General features: G+C 32.5%; 1 protein-coding gene across 1 annotated transcript; it reads left to right on the top strand.

Annotated features, from left to right (window-relative positions):
- Positions 1 to 3,462: 3,462 nt before the first annotated feature.
- On the top strand, positions 3,463 to 6,302 carry LOC105802961 (uncharacterized). The gene is made up of 3 exons (XM_012634884.2): positions 3,463 to 3,863; positions 3,976 to 4,373; positions 4,841 to 6,302. Exons 1-3 carry the CDS (start codon positions 3,798 to 3,800, stop codon positions 6,087 to 6,089), a joined length of 1,713 nt encoding a protein of 570 aa, XP_012490338.1. The 5' UTR covers positions 3,463 to 3,797; the 3' UTR covers positions 6,090 to 6,302.
- Positions 6,303 to 10,464: the final 4,162 nt, after the last annotated feature.

Genomic DNA, 10,464 nt, shown 5'->3' with positions numbered 1-10,464 from the left:
AGCTTGAACCTGGCGACCGGGTCGAGTAACAGAGTGTTACAAATTCACTAATGTGATATTTTGAAATTTAAAAAATACACTTGGTAATCAAGTAACAGTAAAAATAACATTTGAAAAAAAATGTTTATATAGATTTTTTTTCTTCTTAAAAACCTTTATTCAAACTCGTCATGATAAAATAAATCTTTTTGTTGGAATATTATTCCTAAGAGAAAATAATGTCAACATTTTGATTGAAATAATCAATATTAAATATTTAGACTAATTAATGACATTATAATAGTAAAAAGATCAAATCATGTAAAAAATAGATTAAATATTAAATTTCAAGATAGCCCGTCTCTAAGATTCTTAGGGTAAATTATATATAACCGTGTATTGTTTTAACCAAAAATTAATGACATTAATTATTCAATTAATTAATAATAATATAAAATATAGATACCAATTTATGTTAAAAATTAAAATATAGAGAATAAATCTTAAATTTAAACATATTAAAGGGACTAAAACTGAAATTGAATCTTGTAAGTGAATGTAAAAAAAGAAAAAAAAGAAAAAAAGGATAGGAGAGGAAAAAAATAGAAAGACGTGGTTTGGGAGCGTCATGTGTAAGTAGAATCTGTTGATATATGATGACCTCCCAAGTCGCATTGCACCACAATGAGATCATTATTTTATTGTTGAAAATTGAAATTGAAGCCAAGTAATATGGGTATGTACATCAACCAATGACACGTGGAGTCAAGCCAGATTGGGGCAATTGTTCCATTTGAAAATAGAGGGTTCACGTGGATACATTATTTTATGGATTATTTCTATCATATTATTTATTTTTTTAATATTTTAATAATATTTAATGTTATTGACACATAATTTGGATAATTTTGTTACTATGAATTTCGTGTTTGGGTTCAAGTTCAGGTTAGAGGTTTGATGTTTGGTGTTTAAAATTTTGGATTCGGGGTTTAGGGTTCAGGATAAAAAATTACTAAAATTACGTGTTAATGACATAAAAAAATTACTGAAATATCATTAAATTATTGGAAGGAACCATGAATGATACAATGGGAAGAATCCATAAAATAATTTTTTGTTAATGTATGGTGTGAATAGTAGTGAATTTGGTTTCGTTTCTTCTATTTTTATTTATTTTTCATTGTTGATTACAATTCGATTTAGTTTAATTCTTGATATTTCTTCACTACTTTGGGTTTTAAGGTGATAAAGTTAAAATGAGTTTTGATTTATAGTTTTTTGTTATTATTAGATAAAATTTTAATTTTTATAAATATTTAAAATAAAAATCAAGAAAATAAAATTAATCAATAACTCACAAAATGTTAGTTTCACCATTTTAAATATAAATAATTTTTACATATTAGATTCAATTTGAATAATATTGAAATTTTAACTTATATTTTTAAACTATCCAAACACTTTGGATCTATTTTCGACTTCTTGATTTTCTTAATCAACCAATATTTTTTATTTCGATACTTGAATGCTGAGATTAAAAAATTGGGTGACCTGACCATCCATGAACATCACTATTTTGAAATTTTAAAAGCAACAATTGAATAAAATTTAATGTCAAAGCTATAAATGAGTTAAATTTATCTATGTTTAGTTCCTATTTGTTTATTTAAAGATATGTATGTTAATGTTAATTTTTAAAATAGTATATCTTAAAAATATGTTCATAAACAATAAAACAATAATTCAGTTGGCTTTGGTATTACCACAACTACTAAGAGAACGTAAATTTAAGTGTACTTAAATAAATATTTTACTCTAATTTAAGAATTGAGAGGAAAATGAATAGAAAAATAGATTATATATATAAACGTAAGATTATAAATCAAAGTAAATGCAGAAACAATAATAATATTAGTTAATAATTAAACTTAAATGAACGTGATTACTCATATTCATTTATTTAACTGATGGTGAAATGATAATCCAACGTTATGTTAGCAGGAGAGGCTTTTAAGACAAAAACCCCATCTTCCACATCCATCCATCTTCATGTTCATAATCAATGTGAGTGATCCAAAATAAATAAAAAGGGAAGGAAAAAGCATGATTCTTGTGGCTTACCATCGAACAGTCACTTTCTTTTCTTTCCCCCCTTTTAATATGCTCCCTATATCTTCAATGCTACTCAATTACCATTTTCTCCTCATTCTCTTAATTCCTCTCCATTTAGAATCTTAATCCTTCACCTCATTTCTTGATTATAAAATCAGAAATTTAATCTTAAAAACAAATTATACATGGATAAATAGTAGGAGTTGTTTTTTTCCATTACAAAAAGGGATAAGGGTTATGGAAAATACATGTAATGAATCTCAGGGTCTCCACTAATTATGCAAATATGTATTAGCATTTAAGAAATAATCAATTTTGTATAGTGGATTTAGCAACGATAAACTTATGACATGGGGAAAGTAACATAAATAACCAACTAATTGTAAAACGTATTAGGATAACATAAATTATTAATATATATTACATTAAATTTTGTATTAAATATAAGGAATAAATATCGAATTTCTACACCAACTTTAGTTTAATGTGTAATTTGATACATAAATTTTAATTTGATGCAATCATACATGTTAACCTTGAATTGTGGTTCATATATATACATAAAATTTTAATTTTAATTCAATTGTATATATTTAAAGAAATAAATACTTATATTTATTTTTATATTCAATTAATGTAATTATTTATGTATGTAATATATCAACAAAAATAATGTTAAACGGATAGTGTTATTAGTAAAATGTGAAAATTAAATTAAGTTAAAATTTTATGTATGACAATGCACATTTGATCAAAATTAATGTATAGTTAAATACAACAATAATAATGGAAAAATAGGATAGCAAACCAAAAGAAAGGATGATGAAAGAGAAGAATGGGCAAATAAAAACCTTTATGTTCCCCAAGTAGAGTGGGGGTGACCATGTTGTCAGCCATTAAAATCACCATCAGGTCTTGAGAGATTGGGGTGACCTCCATCCCTCTAAAACCCTCAAATAACTCTAATGGACCATAATGTTCCGACGACAATCCCTACAAGTGGAAAACAGCAGTTCAAAAACATTCTAGAAAAAGGAGGACTTTTGGGTCATTTTGAAGTGATCAGAAATAAATAACTGGAAGATGCTTGCTTACACACTCTCTTTAGTTACTTACTTTTGGGGCAATTTGCTGCCCTTTTATCTTTTCCCTTCAATCCCGGTAGTTGAATCGGAGGTCCCGTGATAGTTCACCGGGTTTATCCGGTCAGACTCATACATTCACCGGATAAACCAGTTTATTATCTAAAACAACCCATTCCTATTTTATATTTTGTATTTTTTATTACAAAATCTTATTAATTGCGAGGGTCTGGGGCCTAGTCTCATAGGCCACATAGCATAGTGAAGAGAGAGAATCTAAAATGGCATGATGCCAGCTATGAAGTTGAAGGATGAAAGCCTGCTCTGAGGTCAAAGCTGGCAATTTTCTCTTTTTTTTTCTTTCCTTTCATGGAGAGAACAAATTCTCTCCATAACCTTCCCCTTATTAACGTTTTCTCCATTCTTCCCCTCTCTCTCCTTCTCTCTCCCACTCACTTTCCCTTTTCCCACCGTTTCTTTCTCTAATTTGCTCCTCATACATAACATATATGTATATATGCATGCTTCGGGAGCAAGAAAGAAAAGAGAGAGGGAGAGAGAGGGGTTAATGGTTGATTGATTTTATTTCTTCTTCAACAAGGAAAAAGTGAACTAAAAACAACCATGGCCGTTTCTCCATGTTTGAGTGCTAATGATCAGAAGAAACACTGGTGGGTTAGCAATAGAAAGGTAAAAAGCCTTGATCTTTCATTCAGTTTCTACGAAGTTTCATTTAAAAAAAATGATCGTATTAACTCTGCATTTGACTGAAATGGGGGTTGTTTTACATTGATCTGCGCAGCTTGTAGAAAAGTATGTTAAGGATGCAAGGTGCCTTATGGCGACGCAAGAACAAAGCGAGATGGCTTCCGCTCTTAATCTTCTAGATGCGGCATTGGCTCTGTCGCCCCGTTTCGAGATAGCTCTGGAACTGAAGGCCAGATGTTTGCTGTATCTGAGACGTTTCAAGGACGTTGCTGACATGCTTCAAGACTACATTCCAAGTATCAAGATCTCCAGCGACGACTCCGCCTCCCTTTCCTCTGATAACTCCTCCCAACCCCTCTCCAGGGAGCGTGTCAACCTTCTCCCTCCTCCTAACTCCCAAGACCCTTCTTTCAAGTGTTTCTCTGTCTCCGACTTGAAGAAGAAAGTTATGTCTGGGTTAAGTAAAAACTGCGACAAAGAAGGGCAATGGAGGTAATTTTACATTCCTTATGGTTTTTGTTTATTTGTTTGTTATCAGAGGACACCATGTTCTATTCTAGTGCTATTGAAGTAAATGCAGAGCCTGCCTTCATGGGATTTCCAACTTCTGACCATCTGCTAATTTGCCTCTTTTATATTTCCTTTTTGGAATGGTGTTATTAGTTGACTATTAGCTACCATTTTAAAATGTTCCTGAAAATCATATATAGAAACGAGAATCATGTTGGTTGTTATTTTGTGTACCCAAGTTTTAAACAAAATAAAATTAACCAATAGTTAAGTGAACCCAGAAATATTAAAAATAAACAAGTTAAGAAACGCAATTTGGCTATAGTCCTCTTCTATAATTAAGTGATTAATTTTTTCCATAGGAAAAGAATAATAAATAAAGCCCGATCTAGACTGAATTTTCAGGCAAAAAGGGCATGGGAGTAATTTTGAACTCTATTTTGATACAGGTACTTGGTTCTAGGCCAAGCGTGCTGTCAGTTAGGCCTAATGGAGGACGCTATGGTTCTCCTCCAAACCGGAAAGCGTCTAGCATCCGCCGCATTCCGCCGTGAAAGCATCTGCAGGTCCGATGATAGCTTCTCCCTCCCTATCACTATTACTACATCAGACATCTCCTCTGCCGCCACAACGCCTCCCTCTACGCCTCCACGGAATCCCACATCTCTCTCTGAATTCCAAAACATTTCCCAGCTTCTATCCCATATCAAATTCCTCCTCCGCCGTCGAACCGCTGCCATTGCCGCTTTAGATGCTGGCCTCTACTCCGAAGCCATACGCCATTTCTCCAAGATCGTGGACGGCCGCCGTCTCGCCCCTCAGGGCTTCCTCGCAGAGTGTTATATGCATCGAGCCTCTGCTTACAAGGCATCGGGTCGGATAGCTGAGTCAATCTCCGACTGCAACAAAACGCTTGCTCTTGACCCAGCTTGCATCCAAGCGCTCGACACCAGGGCCTCACTTTTGGAAACAATACGCTGTTTACCTGATTGTTTGCACGACCTTGAACACTTGAAACTACTTTACAATTCCATCTTGCGGGATAGGAAGCTTCCAGGGCCTGTCTGGAAGCGTCACAACGTTAGGTACAGGGAGATTCCAGGGAAGCTTTGCGCATTGACCACTAAAATTCAGCAGTTGAAGCAAAGGGTTGCTTCCGGGGAGACTGCAAATGTCGATTACTATGCATTGATCGGTTTACGTCGTGGGTGTTCAAGGTCTGAGCTTGAGAGAGCTCATTTGCTGCTTTGTTTGAGGCACAAGCCGGATAAAGCTACCAACTTTATCGATAGTTGCGAGTTCGCTGACGAGCGTGATGTTGACTCGGTCAAAGACAGAGGCAAGTTGTCGGCTCTGCTTCTTTACAGATTGCTTCAAAAAGGTTATTCCAGCGTCATGTCTACAATTATGGATGAAGAAGCGGCTGAGAAGCGAAGGAAGAAAGCTACAGTTCAAGTGCCACAGACCCAAAATTCTAGCTCTAAATTGGATCCTGAATCTACTCTCGCTTATTCAGTAAATTCATCAAATGCCTCGGATTGCGATGGGAGGGCTAATCCCAGTGAAAACGAAACAACATCCAGTACAAACGCGTTTCAAGGTGTATTTTGCAGGGATCTTGCAGCAGTTGGGAATTTGCTATCACAAGTTGGGTTTAATCGTCCACTTCCAATGAAATATGAGGCTCTCAGTTGCTGATTCTTTCTTACAAGTCTATTGTCTGGACAAGATTAAAAAGTTGCTAGAGATGATTACCTGCAGGAGAATCTATGCCCCATTTTACCTGTTTGTACAAAAAAAATAGTAAAATTTTATCCTGCCGGAAATTTTTGTCATCCTCTTTCTTCTTTTTTATGCTTATCTACCACATGTACAGAAATGATCATTACTCAATTTCTACTTTTGGTTGCATTTCCTTGGCCTAAAACGATTTTTCATTATATTCTCTAATTCAATGGATATTAACGTTTAGAATGGGGTGAAGCTGTAGTTTGGTCTTCTCTTTTTTTTTTGGTCTTATTTGTAGGCATTTCATTTTTATTAATTGATTTTATCTTCAGCCTGACATTCCACTAGATTTTTTTATTTGCTAGTTCCAGACCTATGCTTTGCTTTATCCACTTGATGGAGAGAGGGGTTGGGTTTGGGAGCACTCCTACCACCCTCCCCTTCTCTGAGATGTGAGCTCCATGGCTTGGCTTTGAGTGGGTTTTTTACTAAATTATTATAAAAAAAATAAAAAAAATAACTAAAATATTATAATTTTTTTATTTATCAAAATATTATAAATTTTTTTATTTACCAAAATATATAAAAACAAAACAAAAACCTGCAAAAAAAAAAAAACTTGTGGCGGCACCAAAGGTGCTAAAGAGATTAGTGGCACCAATGGTGCCAGAAGACTAAAATGTAATTATTTGTAGTTTTAAGGACCTAACATGTAAATTTATCATTTTGAATTTTGAAAGTGAATCGCTGCCGGGCGCACTAAAATTAAAATGTGGCTAATTGCCTTCTAAGCCCTCCTTATTTATTATTTTCTTTTTATTCCCCTTTAACTCACTTTTTTATTTAATAAACAAGCCCTCAACCTATTTTTGTAGTTAAATAAGCTCTTAATCTATGATTTTTACTCATAAAAGCCATTTATTTTATTATTAAAGTAAATATATTTTACCTAAAATAAAGCTATTTAAAAAGCATAAACTAATTAGCATTTTATGTATTATTTTGGTAATTTGATGAGAATAGTTTATTTAAAATTTTACTAAATTTGATGAGAATAGTTTATAATTATAATTTATTTTTGTATTTGAGTTACATTTATGGGTGATCGGTTTTATTATTGCTACGGTTTTTCAATAAGGCATGCCAGTATTTCTATTAATTTTTAATTAAATCTAATATTAGTTAAGTGATAATTAAGATACTTAGAATTCTAATTAAGTAATACTCTATTTTAATTTAATAAACTATTCTCATCAAATTACTTAATAACTCTATTTTAATTTAATAAACTATTCTCATCAAATTACCAAAATAGAGTTTATTAAATGAGAATAGTTTATTAAATTAAAATAGAGTTATTACTTAATTAGAATTCTAAGTATCTTAATTATCACTTAACTAATTAGAGTTTATTACTTAATTAAAATAAGGAGGGTTTAGAAGGTAATTAATCACATTTCAATTTTAGTGCGCCCCACACGCACAGCGGCAGCAATTCATTTTCAAAATTTAAAATGATAATTTTACATGTCAGGTCCTTGAAACTACAAATAGTTACATTTTAGTCTTTTGGCACAATTAGTGCCGCCAATCTCTTTGACATCTTTAGTGCCACCACAGGTTTTTTTTTGGTATATTTTAATAAATAAAAAAAAGTTATAATATTTTAGTTATTTTTTATTTTTTATAATAATTTAGTAAAAATCCCGCTTTCAGTGCATATATACATCAGCGTTATTAAAACGTGGCTTTAGATTGAACTGACAAAACCTGTTTGAAGAAAATAATAACAAAAAGTACAATGTCAAGTCAGGTGAGGTGAGGTGAGGTCAGGTCCCTGCCATACAAGCAAGGAAAAATCAAAGACTCATACAAAGGGCTTTTAGTAAAGGTGACGTCCGTTCAAGCTACAGTTTTGGGGCATCAATTACGTTCTGGCCTTCCAGGCATGCATCGCACTATTCTCCATTGCAATCTTCAATGCACATAATTGCATACGACGGAACCGGTAACAATGAATAAAGCTGTTGGTTAATACAATTACACCTTTGTTCATCCAACACATTCTTATCGCTACTAATCTTCTATGTTTTACGACACAAATTAGGTTGTTATAGGCAGAGTCTTCTCGGCTCCCCTTTAAAATTCAAAAGATATCGATTAATATAATTTGTTTAAAAAATATTATATAGTTGTGTAATTAAATGTTCCCCTTTGTGAGACATTATCAGCTTTTCCCATGACTGATACAGACCATCTTTCATTTATGACTTTTTGATTTTCATGGAGACCAAACAAAGAATCACTCCATCTCATATGAAACAAGTATTTAGTGAGGAAGATTAGCAAACATCATTTGGTTCCTCAATCATCATCCTTTCATTTGATTTGCAGATTAAATTTTTTCAACCATCAAACAACAAGATACATGCATGTGATGTGAGCCTCCAATATTTTTATGGGAAACCCTTTCGTACAAACAATTATTAGACAATCTCACCCTATTAACTTTTGAAATTTCAAGGATTTTTTTAATTAAATAAATAAAATATGTAATTACCATAATATTTATATTTTAAAATAAAATCAGAAATCCTAGTTTCACCTAATTATCATTGCTTCTAATTCCTTTCCTACCAAGCGATTCTAAGAGCTCTGTTTTTATCCATAAAATTTCTAATTTATGGAAATTATGCATCAACCAAATTCTTACCCCAAATGTATATGCATATATAAAACCCCAACAATCAGTGACTCCTCCATCAAAAACACTTTTTCAATTCCACGAGACAATTTGACATAGCAACAGTTGGACCTCTAGCATATTAGCTTCGCGTGACTCAAGATGCACCACCCTACCTACTCATTTTGAAGCTCATCAGCCGCTGTAGTCCAACTACTAGAGGAATATTAAGCTAATTTGACTAAAAAACCACCCTAGTCTGTCCAATCCCTCAAACAAGCCATGCGAATACCTAAAGTTTCAACCACCTCAATGGACGAGTCCCCAAGAAAGTCCACAACATTCCCAACATGGATGGTTTCACTCAACAAAACTAATACCAGGATGCAGAGAAGCGTTGCAATTACATTTGACAAACTCTGAAAACTGGTCACAAGCATGAATCTTTTGAACATTTTAGTTATGTAATTGAGGATACAATAAAATTTACATTAAGAAACATTTTTGATTCTTCAAGGAAAGGAAAGAAAGACATTCTAGTATTTGTGTTTTTCCAATTCAGATTATCATTACTTTTTCAAAGTGATGTTCATGTTGTTTACATTTTTGTACACAAGTTTTTATGTAGATTTTGATACATTGTATTCTTTTGCAGCAATTTTGTAAAGGTGAGGTCAAAGGGAGATCATTGATGAAATAATAAAGTATTTGTGTTCAAACTTTTTAAGTTGAAACCCAAAAGCTCGTATCCTTAGCCTTGATCAAAATAAAAAGTTGGTTCGGGCTGCAAGCAGAATATTTTGAAAGTAGAGTTTTAACCGTGAAAATTGGATGAATTTTTAGTCAAAATAGATTTCGTTTTTTGTTATTTCCAAATTATGAAGAGAAAATAAGCTTAAATCCGAGAAAAATAGTTAATGGTGTTAGAATGTAGGCGGCATATGAATAAATTTGATGTCAGCTGCTCCATGTGACGGACGGCTTGCCTTTCTTCTCTTTCTAAATAATTATATTTCTTAAAAATATATTATCCGGTTATTAATGATATAGTAATTAGAATCATGTTTTTATCTTTGTACGTACTAACATTACATGTCACCCACTTTAATAGACTATCATGGAAAATACTGCTGCTATTGTTGTAATGATACAAGATATGCGAAACATAGCAGAGGAGGAGCACGCAATCTCCTTACACTATAATGATCATTCCATAAAACGCAAGCTACTTTCTTCACTCACGCCATTCTTGTTCCGTTCATAAGGCTCTTCTGCTGCCTCATTCAATTTCAACAACAATTTGAAATCTGGGATAGATGTGGAAATCTCTAAAGTTAATTACTTTAAGCAACAAAAGTTTTCAACCAAAGAGAGCTGAACATGGAAAGGAAAATTATGATCAATTAGAAATAGGGTACCTTCCAGATATATCATTACTCTTCACTACTGTTATTATTCGGCTTTCTTCTATGCTGCTATCACCTATTTATATGGAATTTAATGAGGAACAAGCCCAATGTTTTTTTCCTTTGGATTAAGTAAATTTTTACTCATCCAAAAAAGTAGACAACTTCTTGCTACATATACTTTAACTAAATTATTTATATTTAAGATGAGTTTAGTATTACTTTTTAAAAATATTTTTGGGATAAAAAATACTTT

The sequence above is a fragment of the Gossypium raimondii genome, chromosome 11 (assembly GCF_025698545.1).
Source record: "Gossypium raimondii isolate GPD5lz chromosome 11, ASM2569854v1, whole genome shotgun sequence".
Taxonomy (NCBI): Eukaryota; Viridiplantae; Streptophyta; class Magnoliopsida; order Malvales; family Malvaceae; genus Gossypium; species Gossypium raimondii.
Note: the sequence above shows the minus strand (reverse complement) of the source record. Positions and strands in the feature narration are given on the sequence as shown.